Here is a 24,768-nt window from a genome sequence, read left to right on the forward strand (position 1 = left end):
GGCAAATGAAATACAATATTGGAAAGTGTATGGTCATGCACTTAGGTGGAAGAAACAAATGGGCAGACTATTATTTAGATGGGGAGAGAATTCAAAATGCAGAGATGCAAAGGGATTTGGGAGTCCTTGTGTGCAGGATACCCTGAAGGCTAACCTCCAGGTTGAGTTGGTGGTGAAGGCGGCAAATGCAATGTTGGCATTCATTTCTAGAGGTATAGAATACAAGACCAGGGATGTGAAGTTGAGGCTCTAGAAGGCACTCGTGAGACTACAATTTTGGGCTCCTTATTTTAGAAAGGATATACTGACATTGGAGAGGGTTCAGAGAAGATTCACGAGAATGATTCCAGGAATGAAAGGGTTACCATATGAGGAATGTCTGGCAGCTCTTGGGCTGTATTCCCTAGAGTTTAGGAGAATGGCAGTGGGTGGGGGCGCGAAGATCTCATAGAAACATTCCGAATGTTAAAAGGCCTGAACAGATTAGATATGGCAAAGTTATTTCCCACGGTAGGACAGTCTAGGACAAGAGGGCACGACTTCAGGATTGAAGTCAGAGATGCAGAGAAATTACTTTAGTCAGAGGATGGTGAATCTGTGGAATGTGTTGCCACGAGCGGCTGTGGAGGCCAAGACATTGGGTGTATTTAAGGCAGAGATAGATAGGTCCTTGATTAGCCAGGGCATCATAAAGTAAGGGGTGAAGGCAGGGGAGTGGGAATGACTGGAAAAATTGGATCAGCCCATGACTGAATGGCAGAGCAGACTCGATGGGCCTACTTCTGCTCCTATATCTTATCGTCTTATGGTAAAAAGAGAGCAGATAGTAAAGGTAGTGTTCATGGATTCATGGACTGATCAGAAACTTGATGGTGGAGAAGAATCTGTTCCTAAAATGTCGATTGTGTCTTCAGGCTCCTGCGCCTCCCGATGATGGTAACAATGAGAAGACGAAATGTCCTGGGTGATGAGGATCCTTAATGATGTATGCTCCCTTTCTGAGGCATGGCCTTTCGAAGATTACCTTGATGGCAGGGAGGCTTGCACCCATGATGGAGCTGGCTGAGTTTAAAACCCACTACAACTTTTTCCATTACTAATAGTAATAGGAAATAGTAAGAGACCAGAACTTATGGCCTAAAATGGGTGGAATGAAAACTTTCATCATATTTAAATGGTACCTGAATGAGCACCTGATCAACTGTAAAGTGGCAGACCATGAGCTGGGAGGTGTGGGTAACTTAAACAGCACCATTTTAGCTTACATGATGAGCCAATCGTCTCTGTCTACACCATAAGGTTCTATAAGTACTTCATCAAATCAAAGGGTGGGAGTTGGTTCACTGGAATATTTTAACTGATACAACTTCAACGCAAACAAAATCAACAGATTTTCAAGGCATGCCTTATGTAACTAGACAGATCAGACAAAAGTGGTTTCAGTGGACATTAGTGAGATTTTTACCATAGTAGTTTTACATTTACTGTCTGTTAGTTAGTTTTATTCTTAACGATTTAATGAACTGATTTTGAACTCTAGATTTCAAACTAGCGTTCAAATCATTGGATCTCTGGTTACTGGTCCAGTAACATTATCATTATGCACCATTCTCCCAGAGCAAGTTTGTGTGAAATGGATAATTGTTTCTGTCCATAATTTTCCGTGCAGCAGATGTCAAAACAAGATGGGTACGAGAGATGGGCATCCCCCCAGAGTAAGTTTCCCCCCAGTAAGATCTGTATATCATCAGACTATTAAATGAAGAGCTGCATCAACTTTCACTCGGTCATAAGGGGCAATCGGAATATTCTTAAACTATACATGTCCCCAAAAAGATCATTTTGCAACTATAACTTTGAAGTTCTGTAACCATGTGCTACTCTCCTGTTGCAACTGTGTTTTTTTAAAATTAACACAGTATCCATTAGCATTAAAATTTAAAAGAGTTCTGTATTACCCAACTGTTCAATATCAGACCAGTACAGTACTGCACTGGGCTGGCCATTCATCCTACAGCCTTGTGCAGATCTTGATGCAAATTCATACTAAATGTCCTTCTGTGCATCATTCAGATTCTGGTCCATTTAAGATATGTTTTATTTATGCTCAGTAACGAATGGCAATATGAAGGGAGTGTAAGGTATGAGGAGGGCAGGGGAGTATTAGCCTTCCACAGCCTAGTACAACTGCACCAAAGTGAATGGCTTCCTTCCATGCTGTGAAATGCTGTAACACTGAGGGTGCAATCATGTGTGAGGCAATTCTTCAGTGCTTGGAGGAGTATTTCACACCAAGCTGGGAGGAAATTCTTCAATGTGAAGGGGGTATTTCACACTGAACAGTAAGGGAATTCTGGAATGCAAGTGCATTCTTCTGATATTAGTGATATGTTAAGAAAATCATTAATTTAAACAAAAAGAAATTGTTCTCAATGTGAGGGATTTTTTTTCCAGAATTAAGCACCATGACTTCTTATTTTTTTACTTAAGTCTGTCACGAGCCTTGTGGCCCATCAGGCCGGTGCTTATGCTGGTTTCCATGGTGTGAAGCAACTGAGAGTATGAGACTCCCCCCCTCCCCCCCAACCCCGGATAGGATGCCAGTCTATCGCGAGGTTAACCCCCAGCATTTTTTTGCTGGAACCCATTCTCAGCTGGGTAGACTGGACCATTGTGTGGTTAAGTGCTTTGCTCGAACCCACGACCTTCGGATCGCTAGTCCAACACTTGGCCATATGCCACACGTGGCTTCTTATACCTCCTTGCTATATTCCAAATGGCAATCAAGAAATTACATTTTAACGTTGATTCACTTAGTCCTGTAATCAACTTATATACAGGTCCACAATCCCTTATCCGAAATCCTCGGGGCCAGTTGCATTTCGGAATTCAGAAATTTCAGATTTTAGAACCCGCCCCGCCGATACCAAAAAAAAAACACCTACTGTATGCTCAAGTCCCTTATTTAACCTGTTTCAGTGCCGTGAACTTTAGGATCCGGCGGCAAACCTATGCACATCCTCCCGTATACTTTAAGTCATCTCTAGATTACATATAATACCTAATACAATGTAAATGCCATGTAAATAATGACAAGAAGAAATTTTCTTTCCTACAAAAACATTCAATAAAACATAAAAATACACAGTTTCAAACAAACCGAATCAAACACATGGTAAATGACTTATTGGAATAAATGTAGAACGTCACTGTCACTACCACTACAAAACTTCAGTAACTTGTCTCTCTGTTTATTTAATTCATATAGAGTGGTAGTTCCGACACTATTTTCTTCAGTAAAACGCTGCACAGACACACCATGATCTAGCTTCTTCAATAACTCCAGTTTCTGTGTTATTGATGATGATAAATGTTGCCTTCTCTTTTTCTCATTGTTACCCATAGGGGTATCTGCAGCTCTTTTTGACATTTTCACAGGGAAATTAAACTCAAAGTCAACAGTGAACACAAAATATCAGCTAACAGCAAATGCATGTGTAACCAGTACGAGCGCTGAGCCACAACTGACGTCTGGCGGCCTCTGCTATACTGCCACGTCACACCTGAGTGACGTCAGCTGTTGGCGAAAAGAACTTCGGTTTTCAGCGCATTTTGGATTTCAGAATTTCGGATAAAGGAATGTGCACCTGTACTATAGGATGCCACAATTATTAGGATAAATAATGAGACAAATACACTTACTGAGTGCACTAGAATTTATCATACCAACAAGCAAACAGAACCTTGTTTTCAAATTGAAAAAGGCAGCACCTGAGTCCTCTGTAGTACACACAAGTAATCCACATTGGTCTTGTCAAAGCGCGAAAATGCTGACCCTGTCCAGAGATTTTTTTTCAGGCAGATGGTGGTAGTTGGGGTTGGGGAGGGTTGTGGGTAGGTACAGCCAGAATCTTAATAGAGATTGAGAGCAAAACGGTGGTTCATGACATTTCCATTTCCCTTCCCACACATGCTGCTACACTTAATACAAAAGTTAGAACTTTAAATACTCAGTTGCAAAAGTCACGCTGCCAAACAAGAAACCAATTTAATTCCAATGGCCCATTTTAAGCGACCAATGTCCTTGAGTTTAAATTTCACCTGGTGTTTAACTACCGTTCTTGTGCAAGATGACAAACGATTTATCATCATTTCACTGCAGTATCCTACTTCAATTACATTGCATTAATTGCAAGCTTTTTAAAAAGTTCATTACATTTAACATTTACTAATATTTGTTCAAAATATTAGTACAAAAATCCAGCCCTATAATGCCAATGCAACAGTTGCTAAGGAAACAATCTAGTTTGGGCATCACTCTGACCGTGAGACAATGACTCCCGTAGTCGGTGAAAATTTGATAGTTGGTTACATAAATAACCAAGAGCTTGAAGCAAATTTAAAGAAAATAATTTGAAGTTCAAAGATCTGCAGTTTCTAAGAAACAATTAAAGGATCACAAGACATATTGAATGGAAGGCCACTCTTATCAACCTGGTTCATTCAAAATACACTATCTGCTTCGTCAACTATAACATCCAGCTATTTCTTATACACTTCCAGAACTTTGAGATGCAGTTATAAAGAAGGCAAGACAGCGGCTATATAGTACTTCATTAGCAGTTTGAAGAGATTTGGTATGTCAACAGATACACTCAAAAACGTCTATAGATGTACAGTGGACAGCATTCTGACAGGCTGCATCACTGTCTGGTATGGGTGGGGGGGGGCTGCTGCAGAGGAACGGTGTCTCAGAAAGGCAGTGTCCATTATCAAGGACCTTCAGCACCCAGGGCATGCCCTTTTCTCACTGTTACCATCAGGTAGGAGGTACAGAAGCCTGAAGGCACACACTCAGTGATTCAGGAACACCCTCTTCCCCTCTGCCATCTAATTCCTAAATGGACATTGAACCCTTGGACACTACCTCAATTTTTTTTAATATATAGTATTTCTGTTTTTTGCATGATTTTTAATCTATTCAATATACATATACTGTAATTTATTTATTATTTTATTTTGTGTTTTTTTTTCTATATTACTATTGCATTGGACTGCTGCTAAGTTAACAAATTTCACATCACATGCCAGTGATAATAAATCTGATTCTGAAATTCTGGTCCACTCTGAAGAGCTTTCTGGCAGTAGTCCTGAATTTGTTTACATCATACTAGTTGTGACTCTACCCCTCTTCACACTGGGACTCCATCATCCTTACAAACTTACAAAATCCTAACCCACACTCCAGCTTCCTTATTCTGTCTACAATCTTTGAACAGAATGTTACCTTACAAATCATCATCTTCTCTCAAGCATCTCCATCCCTCAAGCAGACTTAATTGTCTGCTGCAGAACTAAAAGTTAGAATTAATGCCCTTTGGAACTGTGACCAAGGTAAACTAATTTTTCACATCCTTTTTGGTAATCCTGGAAGTTTTTAACTCCTCCAAAACATACAATCCACCATCTAGGTGTGTGGGTCTGCCTTGCCCTGTTCTATGCTTATCTACTGGATCGTAACCAAGCATACATTTAAAATGACTCATTTTCCTATCCTTCTTTCATCTCGAGAAATTATTCTTATCATCACCATTCCCCTATTTATCATGGATGCATTGACTTTTTACGATATCACTTGAACATGTCGGATTCCACATAATTACTGATAATTTTCACTCTCTTCCCTGGATCTCTTTTCTTTGCTTATGATTTGTCCAGTCTTGTACAACAGGCAATGCTGGATGAATAAAAAGACTTCCAATACCTCACCAAAAAGCACTAGCTTTGATGCCTTTAAACTATGTTCTGTGGGCCATTTCTTTTCATCCCTTCAACAACCATCCGAAGCCCAGCCAGATTGTTTGCGACCTTAGTGTCTGACCCTAAGGGAAGCTCCAACACCTTTTCTACTCCAGCAGTAGGATTGCCTTATTCTACAACATCATTCAAGAATGACTATGCCACAACTCACTTATCATCAAAATGTTCACTATGGTTTTGTAACAATCAGAACTATTAATTCTAATCCTCTGCTGACCTCCCATCTACAACTCAACACAAAAATACTCTTCAAAACCCATCTTAACTCAAATCCCGTTCACTTAGATCCACTATATTACAACTTCAGCTACAAATGTCTGCATAAAATCCATGTTTCAAAATTCCTCCATGCTCTCCCCTTTCCTTAGTTCTGTAACTTACAGCAGCCCCTTTGAGACCTCAGATTTCCTCTCCAATCTGATTTCTTTTATATTGCCTAATACCACAGGCCTCATCATCTGAAATAAAACCAAAGTCATCAAGCATGGTGGATTTCACAAGCAATTTATGGAACACTTACATACAGTCCACACATTGCTTTGGTTCTCAGGCCTACTCCAATCTCTCTGTTCTCACCCATCAATATGGTTCAACAGGAGGAAAAGCATCTCATCTTTCAGGAACCTTTCAGCCTTCTAGACACAACACTGCATTCACTGCTTCCATATGCACTTCTTCTAGACCCACATTACCTTTTTCTACTTTCTCAGGTATTTTACTTTGTGTGGTATACAAACTTGACAGAAATTCTACTTGTTTTCTCTTGCTCTGTCTCGATCGCACACTAACAAAACTTTTCATGCCATCTTTGTATATTTTTAATTGGTAAGTTAGTTTATCACCATGCAGCTAAAGATGGTGCCAGAGGGCAACTTCTCCCAGCTCATCAGTGAAACAGTTAAATTCTTCCTATTCTAATGTCTATATTTTCCTTTTCAAGGTGACTGGGGCCCTGGTGGGGCCTTTGGTCTACGACAGCACTCAAACTGGGGTTCTGCATCGTGGCGTGTTCCAGTTCTTGGAGCTCACCGTTGACTGCGTTTTGATATATCCAGTTTTGGCCTGAAGTTGGGTGCCTTCAGGGCCTTGCGCAGCCCTGTGGAAATAAATTCTTGCCGGTGTCACGAATTGAGGCATAGCGAGAGCTTGAACATCAAAGACAGCGAAGGGTGCCTGGCAGAGGGCTCTTCACTCTGTGATCGATCGCTCTCTGTTTCGATGGTGAGGGAGAGTTTACTGGCAAATCTTGAGTCAGAGAACTTGAAATTAAAGCAACATTTCAGACTGACTGTAGCATCAAGATAGTGACTGTTATCGCTGGCGTGTGTGCACGCATGTGTGTGTAGGAGGGTTGTTACTGCTTGCTTCTGCGTGGGAGTGGGGCTTTGGAGTTCTTATGTTTTTTCTGTCATTTGGGATTTTTCTTGTTTTGAGGATGTCTATGGGGAGTAAGAATTTCAGGCTGTATACTGTATATGTTCTCTGATTTAAAATGGAACCATTGAACCATATACTGAGGTACAGTGAAAAACTTTGTTTTTTTTTGCTATCCATACAAGTCATTTCATTACAACAATGCACTGAGGTAATATAAAGAGAAATATCAGAATGCAAGATAAAGTGTTACAGTAACAAAGAAAGTGCAGTGCAGGTAGACAATGTGCACAGCCATAACAAGTTAGGTTGCGAAGTCAAGAGTATCTTATTGTAGTAGGAGAGCATTCAATAGTCTTAAAACTGTGGGGTACAAACTGTCTTTGAGTCTGGTGTTACATGCTTACAAGATTTTGTAAATCTGGCTGATAGGTGGGTGGGGGGAGAAGAGGAAAGGAGAAGAAGAGAGAAAGTCCAGGATGGGTGGAATCTTTTAATTATACTGTCTGCTTTGCTGAAGCAGTGATTAGTGTCGACAGACTCCATAGAGAAGAGACTAACTTCTGTATTGCACTGAACTATCCACAGTTCTGTGCAGTTTTTTATGGTCTTGAGCTGAGTAGCTGCCACACAAAACAGTGATGTATCTGGATAGGAAGCTTTTTCTAGCACATTGATTAAAATTGCTGAGGGTCAAAGGGAAAATGCCACATTTGTTTACCCTACTGAGGCGTCAATTCTCTTGTTTGGCCATGGCGTCTACATGATATCCCTGTGCCAGTAATTGGCCAATTCTAATTCCTTTTTGTTCTTTCCTTCTTACTCCACAACAATCCCAACATACTTCCCTACCCTCTTTGTATGCTTAGAAACTGTTGCATAGCTTTATACCATTCTGATAAATTGTATTTAACTAGAAATATTAGCTTGCTTTCATTCTTCAAAACTATAGAACGATTTTCTGAGTATTTCCAGTTTTTATTTTGGATTTTACCACAAGGCCTCAATTACACACATGCAGCTTGGGAAGTTGGTCCTGCATCAGTTCATGATTGCTACAACAATGGCAGGCAATCTCTTATGTTGGTTTGCTCCCAAGCCTGAGTGAACAGGGGCAGTGAACCACTAGGAGACCTGAATGGTATATGGTGACTTGTTCATTTCCTTAAACTGCTCAAAATTTCTCATCTCAATTCTCCCACCCTCAGCACTTAACCACGTAGGAGGAACAGACAAGACCCATCCCACTTCTCACATAATGCATTTTGCTGGTGACTTAACTCCTTGGCTGCATCAGTGCATACAGTCACAAATTAACACAATGCAGAAACACACCTTTTAGCCCACCATGTCCGTGGTGGTCTTTATAACCCATCTACACTAAACCCACTTAACCGCATTAGGACACCTCTATGTGTCTGTTTAAATTGCTCTTAAATATATTAATTGTATCTGATTCCACCACTTCCTGTAGCAGTGTGCTCCATACATCAACTACACTTTGTGTAAAATAAACTTGCCCTCAAGATTCCCTTTGACCATGCATACCTATTAATCAGGCATCCACCGAGCTAAAACATCATTGAACAAATCTATACATATTGTCTATACCAAAACAGATATTCTCATTGTACCCTGACACTCTCACACTGTAAAGCTGACACATCAGCCATTAGCACTAACATCAGAGTAACACCAACAAAATGCTGGAGAAACTTAGCAAGTCAGGCCGCACCAGGTTTCTTTGAGGCAAGATAAAAATACACCAGTACATCTCTCATCTTTTTCAAATTACTGGACACAACCTGCAATGAGTAGCATTGATACTTATTCTGCAGAAGCAATACAATAATAAGACAGTCAGCCAGCAGATTCTTCAGAGATCACCTATAAATCTAAAGCCAAAAGCATGAACAATTTTATTCCCCCTACCACAGTTCCATCAAAAACTTCTGTTGAATTCATATGACAATCAGAGCTGTCATATGGATTCAATAGGGGGTCTTTGAGTCAACCCTTATGCTTGATCAATCTTTATGTTCAATCTGAAACACAGGCAAAAAAAAAGCGCAAGGACTAAAAGGCTGGTGCAGTTGAAGATTCAATATACCACCATGAAATGACTGCCTGTGCCACATATAGTTCCTCAATGCCGGTGTCATTCATATTTCTCCACTCAGACCAGTTACCTGGTATACTTGATACAGAGGGAATAAGAGGTGGACAATGCTCTCACCTCTCACCTCTCACCAGACAACTGGTTTTATGAACATAGAACAGTACACCACACCACAGTACATGCCCTTCGGCACACGATGCTATGCTCTCCTTTTAACCAACTCCAAAATCAATCTAACCATCCCCCGCCACAAAGCACATGATTTTTCTTTCATCCATGTGCCTAAGTTTCTTATGCCCCCCTGATGCACCTGCCTGTACTACCACCCCTGGCAGCATGTTTCACACATCCACCACTCTCTGTGTAAAACACCTACTTCTGACATCCCTCTACTTTCCTCCAATCACTTTAAAATTATGCCCTCTTGTATTAGCCATTTCTGCCCTGGGAAAAGGCCGCTGGCTGTCCACCATATCTATGCCTCTCGTCATCTTACATATTTCATGTCACCTCTCATCCTCCTTCACTCCAAGGAGAAAAGCCCTAGCTTACTCAATCTTTACTCATAAAGTATTCTCTCTAATCCAAGCATCATCCTGGTACATCTCCTCCACACCCTCTCCAAGCTTTCCACATCTTTCCTATTATGAGGTGACCACAAATGAACACAAAATTCCAAGTGTGGTCTAACCAGAGTTTTATGGAGCTGCAACTCAATCCTAATGAAGACACCATTTGCCTTCTTAACCACTCTATCAACTCGCACAGAAACTTGGAGGGATCTATGGATCTATGGATCCCCAAGATCCCCTCACTTCTCCACACTGCTAAGAATCCTGTTATTAACCCTTCAAGTTCCCCCTTCCAAAGTACATAATTTCACACTTTTCCAGATTGAACTCCCATCAGGGAAAATAAAAATAAAGTTTTAGTCCAATTATGCACTGCATTAGGGTACAGGGTACCAAGATATATGCTTATTAAACCTCTGCTGGGAATTTTGGAAAGTAAGAAAAATGCAAAATTCAGAAGTTGACATAAATAATTCTTGAGTGTCAGCACCTGTAAACAGTTGGCCTACTAACACTGATAAGGTGGGATGGGTTCTGGGTAGTTGGGAGGAAATTAAATTTGGTCGACAAACAGCTTACCAAATGATGGAAACTGTAGCAAAGTGTGAATTTTTTTTATAAATACAAGATATAAAATATCCTTACTATTATTTGGAGCGACATGGTAGCATAGCTATTAGCGTAGTGCTATTACAACACCAAGTAATTGGATTCAATTCCGCCACTGGCGAAGGAGTTTGTACGTTCTCCCTGTGATCAAGTGGGTTTCCTCCCACATTCCAGAAACATTGGGGTTAATAAGTTAATTGATGACATGGGTGTAATTGGGCAGTACAGGCTTGTTGTTGGGCTGTTTGGGCCTGTTATCATGCTGTATCTCTAACTAAAAATAGCGCTCCAAATTCCCTTCACAAGTTCAGACTTTTGTCATTGTCAAGAAATCAGCAGTTTTTAAAACTCTTGCTTGATTAAAATGGCCTGCCATTTCTATTTAACTACAGTCCTGTAGAATGATGATTGGATTTTATATCACACACTACTCAGTAATTTCATATCTTATTGTCCAAAATCAAAAACTCAATTCAGTTAGGGTATGGCACTGGAATATAAATATATGTTTGGCAGTAATACAAACACGTGCTGTGCAATAATAAACAGTAAAAAAGCACTTCCTATCAGAAATACTACCTAGAAATAAAGTCCATCAGAACATGTTATACTTAATACCAATTGCACCAAGTGGCAGATTTTTTTGGGATCCCAAATCCGATTTAAACATAAACCCGGTACGAGTATACATAACTTTCTCTCATTAACTTACATTTTCAGCAACTGGAGTTTATTTTACCTTTTATTCTAGCCCCTCTCCATCACAGCTAGGACTTGGTGCTACAATGCTCACTAAAATACACTCAAGATATTCAAACTCGAAAAGTATAATTACATTTTTGGGAGATTTTCCACAGTTCAAGAGACAATAATATGGAAGTTCCATACTCCAAAATTATTGATAATCACTATCTTTCAAGTTTTTCCCCAGATTGGCTCGTTTTCACTTGTTACTTTAACCGGTGGAGTTCTTTTATAGAACAACCACCTCTTCATTAACCCTTTCTACTCACCTGGAAAAGCCCTTTCCGCAGCTGATACAAATGTAGGGTTTGCCCACTGCTCCATCATGAGACCGAATGTGATAGGTCATCCGGTCTTTTCGCTTGAAACGCTGGTGACAGATAGGACATTCAAACGGTTTTTCCCCTGAATGCGAAAGCTTGTGGCGGTTCAAATGGTAAACATCCCTGAAAGCTTTACCGCAGAGCTCACAGGCCACGTTTTTCCTCATTCTGCCTCTCTTTCGGGGGCTGTCCAGGCTGCTTGAAGAGGCTAGCAGATTGTCCCCAAGTCCTGGAACCTGATTCTCCCCCGACCCCAGTTCCATATTTAGCCCCGTGTGTTGAGCCTCGTGGAGCAAGAGGCGGTTTGCATTCTTGAACACTTTCCCACAGAAACTGCAGGGGTAAAACCCCTCGTCCCTCATGGCCAACGGTGCTGTGAGCAGCGGCAAGTCAAACAGAGGGGCCTTCCGAGGCCGCCCGCGCCCCCTCTTGACCACCTTGGAATGGTCAGTGCCCACCGAGTTCACCGGAGCCTGGAACTGACCGGCCACGAGGGTCGGTGTTGCAGGCGAAGTCACCAAGCCATCCATCACAGGTAAAGAACCCTGCAGAGGCGGCAGGGCGGGAGCAGGAGCTGGTGCACCAGGGCTACCTACCTTGACATCACCAGCCGCCTGCAGGTGTCCATTTTCCCCCACAAAGTTGCCATTGGCACAAGCAGCAGCGGCTAAGTCCAGGGCAAAACTGAAGTCTACATTGGCGGGGCGGAAGACCATCATATCTCCCCTAGCCGGTGGCACCATGATCTGGACGTTGGATTGTTTAATGACCTCCTGGCAGATCTCGATGACCGACCTCATGAGCAGAAACTTAGCGGCCGTCATGAGCTCCGGGAAGCTCTCGAGCCTCACCACGATGCGGGAGGTGTAGGCGAAGTCCAAGATGTCCCTGAAGACCTTGGCGCTGATGGTGTGCATCTCTAGCTCGCGGCCTTGGGCCTCGTCGACGGGCGCGCCGAACACAGACTCGAAGTAGTCGCTACAGGCGGCTAACACGGCCTTGTGCGCCGGGAAGCTTTCGTCGCCCACCCGAAGCACCACGTCGCAGAAACGGCCGCCGTTCTTCCTCTGACCGTTGAGTTTCTTCAACATGTCGGCGCTGTGCTGGCTCACCTGGTAGGTGTAGCTGTTCCAGGACTGCTCGGCAGCCCTTTCCATTGCCTCCACCAAGTCCCAGCCGCGACGGAAAGAAAACAGCCCCCTCACACTCCAACACTAAACAACGGTGTTCGAGGCCAGAGAGATTTGAAAAGGAGCGCGCGGTGCAGAGCTCCGCCTGCTGCCGTGCCGAGCCGAGCCGAGGGAAGGCCGCGCAGCGAAGGCCGGGGAGTGCTCGGCGCCGCTTTTGTTCCCCTCACAGCCGCCGGGCCCTGGCGCCGCGGGAGGCTCGGCAACATGGCAGCGCGGCGTTTCCTGTCAACTGCGACCCCTCCCGGGGGCCTGGGGAGGCACTGGCTGAGGCGGGGGTAGGTGAGGGGGGGCGCGGGGGGGGGGGAGAGGCGCTAGCAGTGGACGCTGGGTTGCGGTAAGGGACTCTGGCTGGGAGCCGCAGTACTCTGTGCGAGGTTGGCAGACACGGATTGTTTATGGGGATCTTGGTCAGCGTGGGGAAATAGGGTCAAGATGAGGAACACTGGCAGAGAGCGAGCATGCTGGCTCTGTGTGGTGCAACACTGACTCGGAACCAAAGGACTCTGTGTGAGGCTGATGTCGAGGGTCTTACTAGTCAGTGAAGGAAATAATTGCAAAAGGTGGGAGACACTCTGGCAGCGGGCAGGGCATATTGGCTCAAATTGGGAGAATATCTTGAAGTGTGAGGACTCTACGTGAGATTGGGATAGTAGCAGAAGGTGGTGGATATAGTCTTAGAGTAGGAACTGAAGTCTTTGAGTGTGACTTACTGGTTCAGTGTAAAGATGGTCTGAAAATGAGGAAGTTTCCAGCATCTGCAGATTTCCTCGTGTTTGCATGAAAATGAGTAACACTGGTTCAGGTGAATAGCAAGTTAGAGGAGGCAGTCAGTGATGAATATCACCACTAGCTGGTAGTGGGAGGACTCTACATGAGGTTGGCAGACAGCTGATGGTGGGAGATTTGTTTGGAGCATGGGAAATTGGTTCAGAATGTGAAGCTCTGAGTGACTCTCAGAAGCCAGGAATGGTGGTTCAGGTAGAAACAAGTGGACCCTCCATGAGATTGCAAGACACTGGCTGACAATGGGAAACTTGCTCACCAGATCAGACACTGGCTCAATATGGAAAATAGATTCAGGATGGGAAATACAGGATGGTGATCACTGAGAGCAGAGGACACTGGTTGATAATGGGAGACTTGCTTTGGAAGGAGGATGTTAGCTGAGGGTGAAAGACACTAACTCAGAATAGGGAACACTGGCTGAGGTTGGGAGACAATGGCCAATGGTGAGAGTGCTTAAGGATGAGTGGACTGCTGAAGATGGGGATCACTGTGGAAGGAGGCACGGACAGGGTGGAACATACTGGATCATGTTACATGAGAGTAGGGAACATCCACTAAGGCGAGATAATTGGCTCAGACTGGATAGAGGACACTTGCTGAGAGTGGGAGAATTGATCAGAATACCAGAAACAAATAGGACAGGATACACTGGGTCAAAATAGGGAGCACTGGCTCAAAACTGGGATCACTGACTTCGGATGAGAGGCACCAGCTGATAGTGGAAGACATTGTTTCAGGTAGGGGTGCTCTGGTTTAGGATGGAGAATATTGCTTAAGGGCAGGAAATGCTCAATGATGGGCATGTTGGCTCATTGTGGAGGATACAAACTGGGGAGAGCATTTTCTGAGGACAGGTAATAGGCTCAGAGTGGATGGACAACGTTGGCTGAAGATGGGAGGTATTGGTTAAAGATGGAGGACACGGGTTTAGGGAGGATGAAATAGTCCAGAGCAGGGAATATTGGCTTAGGCTGGAAATACTAGCTCAGGATAAAGCACTTTGGCTTAGGATAGGGGGTACTGGTTTTGGCAGGGGGACGCAATAAGGAACGGGTGCCCTGGCTGAAGAAGGGGGACAGTCACTCAGAACAGGGAAAACTGCCATAGAGCTGAGGGCACTGATTGACAAATATTGGCTCAGTGTGGAGTGTGGTCTGAAAGTAAGGGAGCACCGGTTCAGGGGATACCAAACTGGAGGAGGCATTCAATTATAAATACCTCGTGGCTGAAATGAGGGATTCTGGTTCTTGAAGAAATTGGTTGAGGCAGGAGACCTTGGCTCAGCTGGTCAACAGGCATTGGAAGACCTCAGATACATTAATGTCATAGGCTGGATGAGTTCAGAATCTAGGCTTTGGAATCTAAGCACCAGCTAAGGTCACGGGCACATTAATGTGTGTTTCGGAGAGAGTACAACCAAAAGAGGGAAAGGGTGAATGCCAGACAGAGGAAGCTGGTAGTTCAGGGGAACCCTAAGGGCATTCTTGCTCACTAAGTACTTTTTGGTTCTGAATAGAGATGGGAAGATGGTCCCTGAGGGGATATAGTTACATCCAAGACAATAGGTACAGGTAATGCTCCAGAGACAAATTACCTTTTCCACCTATTACTACCCAGCTTCTCACTTCAACCCTCGCCTCCCCTACCCATCCACCTCCCCCCTCACCTGGTTTCACCTATCACCAGCCGGATTGTACTCCTTCTGCTCCCCCTTCTTATTTTGGTTTCTTCCCCTCCAAAATTGCTGCCTGACCTGCTGATTTCCAGCATGTACAGAATCTCTTGTGCATATGATTTGCTACAGATTTAGGCTGGATAGGGTACAGCTCCACAGGTTCACAGTCAAAATCTTCATGGGTAAGTTTGCACTATTTGGATGGTTTAAACCAAACTGGCATGGGTTTTAGTAGCTCAGAAAGGATTCTGAAGAGAGAAATTGAAGGCAGAAAGTGAGAAAATGAGAGTTTTAATGGAAAGACTGAAAAACAGACCAAAAGTAAATCTCACTGTGTTGACTGGGGATGAGGGAGGAGAGAAAGCTAAATGTAATGAATAAGATAGATGAACCACATGCACTGATAGACATGTGGAAGTCAATATGTAGAAATCTGCTTTAAAAAGAGGCATGATTAGAAGATGAATCTCACTGGGCACAAAGATTTCACAGACACAATAGGGGCATAAAAGAGCAGTGAGTTGGCAATATTGGATAAAGAAACAATCATTTTGTTAGAGGAAATGACGTATCAAAAAGATCATCAATTGAGATTGTATGGGTTGAACAAAATAATAAAAATGTGGCAATCACTAATGTGTGGATAGCATGGCAGTGTAGTGGTTAGTGCAGCTCGGAGTTTTGGAGTTCTGACTTCAATTCTGGCATGTCTATGAGGAGTCTCTGTATTGAATTGATTTTATTTCTTACATTCTTCACATGAGGAGAAAAAAATCTTTGTTACATCTCTGTCTAAATGTGCAATCATAGTAATTTATAATAATTATAAATAGAACAGTCAATGTAACATAGAAATACACTCAGATCAGCATGAGTTAATCAGTCTGCTAGCCTGGTGGAAGAAGCTGTCCCGGAGCCTTTTGGTCCTGGCTTTTACATGGATGGTAGCAGCTGGAATAGATCGTGGTTGGGGTGACTTGGGTCCCCAATGATCCTTCGGGCCCGTTTCTCTTACCTGTCTTTGTAACTGTCCTGAATCATGGGAAGTTCACAACTACAGATGCGCTGGGCAGTCTGCACTACTCTCCGCGGAATCCTGCGATTAAGGGAGGTACAGTTCCCATACCAGGCAGTGATGCAGCCAGTCAGGATGCTCTCAATTTTGCCCCCGTAGAAAGTTCTTAGGATTTGGGGGGCCATACCAAACTTCCTCAACCATCTGAGGTGAAAAAGATGCTGTTGTGCTTTTCTCACTACACTGCTGGAGTGTACAGACCACGTGAGGACATCGATGATGTGGATGCTCAGGAACTTAGAGCTGTTTACCCTTTCAACCCCAGATCCATAGGGGTTAGCCCATCTTCATTCTTCCTGTAATCCACAACCAGCTCCTTTGTTTTTGCGACATTGAGTGAGAGGTTGTTTTCTTGACGCCAGTGTGTCAGAGAGATGATTTCTTCCCTATAGGCCACCTTGTTATTGTTGAGATGAGGCCAATCAATGTAGTGTCATCGGCAAATTTAATTAGCAGGTTAGAGCTATGGGTGGTGATGCAGTCATGGGGATACAAGGAGTAAAGAAGGTGACTAATACACAGCCCTGAGGGACTCCTGTGTTGAGAGTCAGAGGGGTGGAGGTGAGGGAGCTCACTCTTACCACCTGCCGGTGATCTGACAGGAAGTCCAGGATACAGCTGCACTAGGCCGAGGTCAAGCTTCCTGTCAAGCCTGGATAGAATTATGGTGTTGAATGCTGAACTGTAGTCCAAGAACAGCATTCTCACATAAGCATCCTTCTTCTCCAAATGTGTAAGGACGGTGGGTAGAGCAGTGGCTATCGTGTCATCTATTGATCGGTTTTGTTGATAGGTGAATTGTAGGGGGTCCATTTTGGGTGGTAGCATGCTGCAGATGGATGTCTTTCCTGCAGAATGTGTGGGTTTTCCCTGTGTGCTGTGGTTTCATCCCACAGTACAAGGGTGTACCAGGTGGATTAATTGTCATTATAAATTGTCCAGTGATTAGGTTAAGGTTAACTGGGGTTCTTGGGGGTCATTGAGGTGGCATAGCTTGAAGGGCCAGAAAGGTCTATTCTGTACCGTATCACGAAAATAAATGAATAAAATACTGGAAGGGGTATCAATGGGAAAGCATCTTTATCGTAGTGAATCTTCCCTATATCCTCTCAGGTCCTGATTTTAGAGACTTGACCTGTAACATTGACATACACCTTTGTTCATGGATGCTGCTTGACCTGATGAGTTCCAGCACACTGTGTATTTTTCAAGATTCCAACATCTGTAGCCTGCTTTTGTCTTCAATTAAACATAAACAGAGAAAACCTACAGCACAATACAGGCCCTTCGGCTCACAAAGTTGTGCCAAACATGTCCTTACCTTAGAGATTACCTAGGGTTACCGATAGCCCTCTATTTTTCTGAGCTCCATGTACCTATCCAGGAGTCTCTTAAAAGATCCTATCGTATCTGCCTCCACCACCGTTGTTGGCAGCCCATTCCACGCACTCAAAACTCTCTGCATTTAAAAAAAAAACTAACCCCTGACATCTTCTCTGTACATACTTCCAAGCACCTTAAAACTGTGCCCTCTCATGCCAGCCATTTCAGCCCTGGGAAAAAGTCTCTGACTATCCATATGATCAATGCCTCTCATCATCTTATACACCTCTATCAGGTCACCTCTCATCCTCCATCACTCCAAGGAAAAAAGGCCGAGTTCACTCAACCTATTCTCATAAGGCATGCCCCACAATCTAGGCAACATTCTTGAAAATCTCCTCTGCACCCTTCCTATGGTTTCTATATCCTTCCTGTAGTGAGGCAATCAAAATTGAGTACAGTACTCCAAGTGGGGTCTGACCAGGGTCCTATATAGCTGCAACATTACCTCTCAGCGCCTAAACTCAATCCCACGGTTGATGAAGGCCAATCCACCGTATGCCTTTTTAACCACAGATTCAACCTGCTCAGCAGCTTTGAGTGTCCTATGGACTCGGACCCCAAGATCCCTCTGATCCTCCACACTGTCAAGAGTCTTACCATTAATACTATAATCTGCCATCATATTTGACCGACCAAAATGAACCACCTCACACTTATCTGGGTTGAACTTCATCTGCCACTTCACAGCCCAGTTTTGCATCCATCAATGTCCTGCTGTAACCTCTGACAGCCCTCCACACTTTCCACAACACCTCCAACCTTCGTGTCATCAGCAAATTTACTAACCCATCCCTCCACTTCCTCATCAAAGTCATTTATGAAAATCACGAAGAGTAGGGGTCGCAGAACAGATCCGAGGCGCACCATTGGTGACTGACCTCCATGCAGAATATGACCTGTCTACAACCACTCTTTGCCTTCTGTGGGCAAGCCAATTCTGGATCCACAAAGCAATGTCCCCTTGGATCCCATGCCTCCTTACTTTCTCCATAAGACTTGCATGTAGTACCTTATCAAATGCCTTGCTGAAATCCATATACACTACATCTACTGCTCTTACTCCATCAATGTGTTTAGTCACATCTTCAAAAAATTCAATCAGGCTCGTAAGGCACGACCTGCTTTTGACAAAGCCATGCTGACTATTCCTAATCATATTATGCCTCTCCAAATGTTCATAAATCCTGCCTCTCAGTATTTTCTCCATCAACTTACCAGCCACTGAAGTAAGACTCACTGGTCTATCTCTATTTCCTGGGCTATGTCTACTCCCTTTCTTGAATAAGGGAACAACATCTGCAACCCTCCAATCCTCTGGAACCTCTCCCGTCCCAATTGATGATGGAAAGATCATCGCCAGAGGCTCAGCAATTTTCTCCCTCACCTCCTACAGAGGCCTGGGGCACATCTCATCTGGTCCTGGTGACTTATCCAACTGGATGTTTTCGAAAAGCTCCAGCATACCCTCTTTCTTAATATCTATATGCTCAAGCTTTTCAGTCTGCTGTAAGTCATCCCTACAATTGCCAAGATCCTTTTCCGTAGTGAATACTGAAACAAAGTACTCATTAAGTACCTCTACTATCTGCTCCAGTTCCACATGCAGTTTTCCACTGTCACACTTGATTGGTCCTATTCCCTCACATTTTATCCTCTTGCTCTTCACATACTTGTAGAATGCCTTGGGGTTTTCCTTAATCCTGTCCACCAAGGCTTTCTCATGACCCCTTCAGGCTGTCTTAATTTCATTCTTAAGCTCTTTCCTGCTAGCCTTATAATCTTCTGGATCTCTATCATTACCTAGTTTTTTTAACTTTTGTAAGCTTTTCTTTTCTTCTTGACTAGATTTACAACAGCCTTTGTACACCACAGTTCCTGTACCCTATCATCCTTCCCCTGTCTCCTTGGAACATACCTATGCAGAACTCCATGCAAATATCCCCTGAACATTTGCCATATTTCTTCCGTACATTTCCTTGAGAGCATCTGTTCCCAAATTTGTTCCTGCCTGATAGCCTCATATCTCCCCTTACTCCAATTAAATGCTTTCTTAGCTTGTCTTTTCCTATCCCTATCCAATGCTATGGTAAAGGAGATAGAATTGTGATCACTATTTCCAAAATGCTCTTCCACTGAGAGATCTGACACCTGACCAGGTTCACTTCCCAATATCAGATCAAGTACAGCCTCTCCTCTTGCAGGCTTGTTTACATATTGTGTAAAGAAACCTTCCTGAACACACCTAACAAACTCCACGCCATCTAAACCCTTGCTCTTGGGAGATGCCAATCAATATTTGGGAAAATAAAATCTCCCACCATGACAACCCTGTTATTATTATACCTTTCCAGAATCTGTCTCCCTGTCTGCTCCTCTGTCCCTGTTACTATTGGGAGGTCTATATAAAAAAAAACACCCAGTAGAGTTATTGACCCCTTCCTGTTCCTAACTTCCACCCACAGATACTCAGTAGACAATCCCTCCATGACATCCTCCTTTTCTACAGCCGTAACACTATCTCTGATCAAGTGCCAAGCCCTCACCTATTTTGCCTCCCTCCCTGTCTTTTCTGAAACATCTAAAGCCTGGTACTTAAATTTAACATTATTATGGAAAAGAAACATTAAATAGGAGCAAATATCCTAAATTGTGGTCAGGACAATTTTATCACACTGAAAAGCGACTGACAAAAATGGACATGAAACAACTAATTGAAGATGAATTAGTCTTGGATTAGTGGGAGGCACTGGAGAAGGAAGTTCCAGGGGTTTAGGATAAGGTGCCTTCCAAAGAGAACAAGGGTGGGACTGCAAAATCTTGAGATCCCTAGATGACAAGGTTTACACTGGGTTGGATATGGCAAAGAAGAGCTTAATTTGGAAACCTTATCAATGCGGCATTTTGCTCTAGCCTATCATCTACCTGTATGCAACTATTATATTGGCCTTTATTGCTCGAGTTTTGGAGTTTAAAAATAAATGTATTATTTTAATTGTCAGTAACATTGCTCGTATGCTAGTAACATGTAGTCAGAGGCCATTTTATTAGGTACAGGAGTGGAACCCGGTGTGGTCTTTTGGTACTGTAATCCATCTACTTAAAGGTTTGACATGTTGTGCCTACTACCCATCACTGTTGTAATGTGTAGTTATTTGAATTACTTTGCCTTCCTGTCAGCTTAAATAGCTTAAGGGGTGGCAGAGTAGCATTGCATTATTACAGCTCAGGGCATTGGAGTTCAGAGTTCAATTCTGGTATCTCTGTAAGAAGTTTGTACGTCTTTTCTGTGAGTGCATGGGTTTCCTCTGGGTGCTGTGGTTTCCTCCCAGTGTCTAAAGACCTATCAGTTATCAGGTTAATTGGTTGTTATAAATTGTCCTGTGATAGACAAGTGTTAAATAGCTGGGTTGATGGGCTGGAAGGGCCTATTCTGTGCTGTATCTCTAAATAACAAAGGAAAAAATAACCAGTCTGGCCATTCTCCTCTGTCCTCTCTCATTGACAAGATATTTTTGCCTACAATTTTTTTTTTTTGGTTTTTTGCTCCGTTCTCTGTAAGTTCTATAGACTGTTATACGTGAAAATCCAGGAGATCAGTTTCTAAGATACTCAAACCACCCCATCCGGCACCAACAATCATTCCACAGTCAAAGTTACTTGGATCACATTTCTTCTCCATTCTGATATTCAGTCTGAAGAATAACTGAACCGTTTGATTATATTTGTGTGCTTCCATGCATTGAGTTGCTGTCACATAATTGGCTGATTAGTTATTTGCATTAACAAACAGGTATTGAAAGTAATCAGAAATAGGTTTCAAGTCCAGCCACAAATTCTCAATTGGATTTTATACTTTATACTTTATTGTTGCCAAACAATTGGTACTAGAACATAAAATCATCACAGCGATATTTGTTTCTGCGCTTCACACTCCCTGGATTACAAATATTAAAAATATTTTTAAAAGTTTAAAATTAGTAAATATTAAAAATTTAAATTATAGATCATAAATAGAAAATAGAAAAATGGGAAGTAAGGTAGTGCAAAAAAAACTGAGAGGCAGGTCCGGATATTTGGAGGGTATGGCCCAGATCCGGGTCAGGATCCGTTCAGCAGTCTTATCACAGTTGGAAAGAGTTGTTCCCAAATCTGGCCGTGCGAGTCTTCAAGCTCCTGAGCCTTCTCCTGGAGGGAAGAGGGACGAAAAGTCTGTTGGCTGGGTGGGTCGTGTCCTTGATTATCCTGGATTTTGGTCTGGGCTCTAACTTGGCCACTCCAGGACATTAACTTTGTTGTTTTTAAGCCATTCCTGTGTAGTTTTGGTTTTATCTTGGGGTCATTGTCTTGCTGAAAAACAAATCTTCTCCCAAGTTGCAGTTCTCTTGCAGACTGCATCAGGTTTCCCTCCAGGATTTCCCTGTATCTTGCTGCATTCATTGTACCCTCTACCTTCACAGGCCTTCAGGGCCTGCTGCTGTGAAACATCCCCATGACATGATGCAGCCAGCACCATGCTTCACAGTAGGGGTGGTGTGTTTTTGATGATGTGTAGTGTTTGGCTTACACCAAAAAGCTCAATGTTTATTTCATCAGACCATACAACCTTCTTCCAGCTGACTTCAGAGTCTCCCACATGCCTTCTGGCAAAATTTAGTGGAGATTTCATGTGAGTTTTTTTCAACAGTGGCTTTATCTTTGCCATTCTCCCACAAAGCTGTGACTGGTGAAGCACCTGGGCAACAGTTGTTGTATGTGTAGTCTCTCCCAACTCAGCCACTGAAGCTTGTAAATCCTCCAGAGTTGTCATAGTGGTGGCCTCCTTCTTCTGCTTCTGATCTCAATCCAATTAGACTAACTAAGGATTTGAAAAAAACACTAGGAGGTATTTTGGACTCAAAATCTTTAAGAGGTGGGCACACTTAATATTTGTAAATATAGTAAGCAGTGTCAGAAAATTTTGGGTTTAAAAGCTGTGGGAATTATATTGAATAACAAGCAACACACACAAAATGTTGGAGGAAGTCAGCAGGACACAGAATCTATGGAAAAAGTACAGTCGCGTTTCAGGCCTAGACCCTTCATCAGGTCCAGATGAAGGGTGTTGGCCTGAAACATCGACTGTTTATTCATTTCCATAGATGTTGCCTGGCCTGCTGAGTTTCTCCAGCATTTTGTGTGTGTTGCTTGTCATTCAAAAACATCTATAGATAAGACTTGACTCCAGAAGTTATTAATGACACCTTACAAGGAGGAGTAAATGCTATTCAGATTTCAAAAGGGGGTTGTTAATGGTTTTTCTAATCTTACAATGGAATGTTAGAAATTTGTTAGTGAGTGGTCAAGAATTTAAGAAATTTAGTGACATTTATTTTCCAAATAAACTTGATGTTATATGTGTACAGGAAAGTAGCGATTGGTAAACGGGTTACTTATTTATTTACTGAGATACAGCACAGAATAGGCCCTTCCGGCCCTTACAGCCACGCTGTCCAGCAAACCCTGATTTAACCCTAGCCTAATCACGGGATAATTTACAATGACAAAGTAATCTACCAACAGGTAGACCTTTGGATCGTGGGAGGAAACCAGAGCACCTGGAGGAAACAAATGCAGTCACAGGGAGAACGTACAAACTCCTTACAGATTGAACCCAGGTCGCCTGTACTGCACAGCATTGTGCAAACCACTACGCTACCGTGCTGCACCAGGTAATGGAGGAGGAGCAGCTATCTTTGCTAAAAATGGGATGGCGTATGTATTAGAGTTATAGAAATTGGGGTCATTTATGAGTCAATTGTGATTGAAATTTGGGGAAAGAATGGTAAAGTACAGATAATAAATTTTATAACCCTTGTGAAAGGTTAACACCTGATGTATTGGAAAGTGTGGGAGGAAATGGTAAAGTAAGGTCATATGGTTTGGAGATTTTAATGCTCATAGTTCTACGTGGGGTTGTAGTGACACAAATGTCAATGGGACGGTGATGGAAGGCTTTCTGGAAGAAAAGTGTTTGGTGTACTTGAGCGATGGTAGAAGTACAATGATAAATCTGTTTAACAACACTTTCTGCTATAGACCTTACACTGGTTTCTGAGGATATAACAAGTGTATGTAATTGGGAGGTGTATAATGATACAACAGTGGGTAGCGAGCATTTCCCTGTTATTTGTACAATGGGGACAGATGTGTATCAGAGGAGAGGTTCTCAAATCCCCAGATGGAATTTTCATAATGCAAATTGGGACGTATTGGATAATTTATGTGAAAGTAGATTTTCTGATCATTTGGCTTTGGAAGATATCAACTTGAGAAATAATATCTTGTTCTCTGTATTCCACTCAATAGCTAAGGAATCAATTTCCAGATTGCTGGGAGAATAATAAAAGGAAAGTTGGTCCCTGGTGGATGGATGAATGTAAAAGAGCTGTGAAGGAGTGGAATAAATCTGTTAGGAAAGGTAGGCAGTGTTGTTCCTATTCATCTCTATGAATATAAAAGAGCTCAAATTATACTTAGAAAAGTAGTAAGCAGGACAAAGAAAACGTATTGGAGAATGAACTGTGATAGCATTGGAAAAGAGATCCAGGTAAGGGAAGTCTGGGATATGATACAGAAAACGGGTGAATTAGAGAATTTGATGCAAAAGCAGTTTTGTATGGTGGGGAGAAAGTTGCTAACTCTGAGAAAAGCTAAATTATTAGCAGAAACATGTGTCAGTGTACATAGTTTGGCCTTTTTAAGTAAAGAAGGGAGGTCTTACAGAGAAACGGCTTTGATAAGCAATTGTCAGATTGCCGAGAATAAAGAATGTTCCAGTTCCTGCTTGGATGTAGAATTTACATTACCTGAACTTAAAAGGGCTATTAATAGGGCTGGTCAGACATCACCTGGGAAAGATGATATTTATTATAATATGTTTAAATGGTTATTGGATTCAAAATTTATGTTGGTTTTGAAATTCCCTATTACAATATGGGTCGAAAGACACCTTCCTGGAAATTAGCGATTGCTAGCCCTATATTGAAACCTGATAAGAATCAATCAGATCCTTCCAGTTTAGACCAAGTTCACTAACTTCACATGTATGTAAGAAAA

General features: G+C 42.6%; 1 protein-coding gene across 2 annotated transcripts in view; it reads right to left on the bottom strand.

Annotated features, from left to right (window-relative positions):
- The window catches only part of patz1 (POZ/BTB and AT hook containing zinc finger 1), a 71,050-nt gene extending 58,082 nt beyond the window's left edge, over positions 1-12,968 (bottom strand). For both annotated transcript variants that reach the window (XM_063031805.1, XM_063031804.1), the window contains exon 1: positions 11,508-12,968. In XM_063031805.1, the coding sequence (XP_062887875.1) occupies positions 11,508-12,718 (1,211 nt within the window). In that variant the 5' untranslated portion in view covers positions 12,719-12,968. The remainder of the gene's footprint in view (positions 1-11,507) is intronic.
- Between the last annotated feature and the right edge of the window lie 11,800 nt (positions 12,969-24,768).

This window comes from Mobula hypostoma, chromosome 23 (assembly GCF_963921235.1).
Source record: "Mobula hypostoma chromosome 23, sMobHyp1.1, whole genome shotgun sequence".
NCBI lineage: Eukaryota > Metazoa > Chordata > Chondrichthyes > Myliobatiformes > Myliobatidae > Mobula > Mobula hypostoma.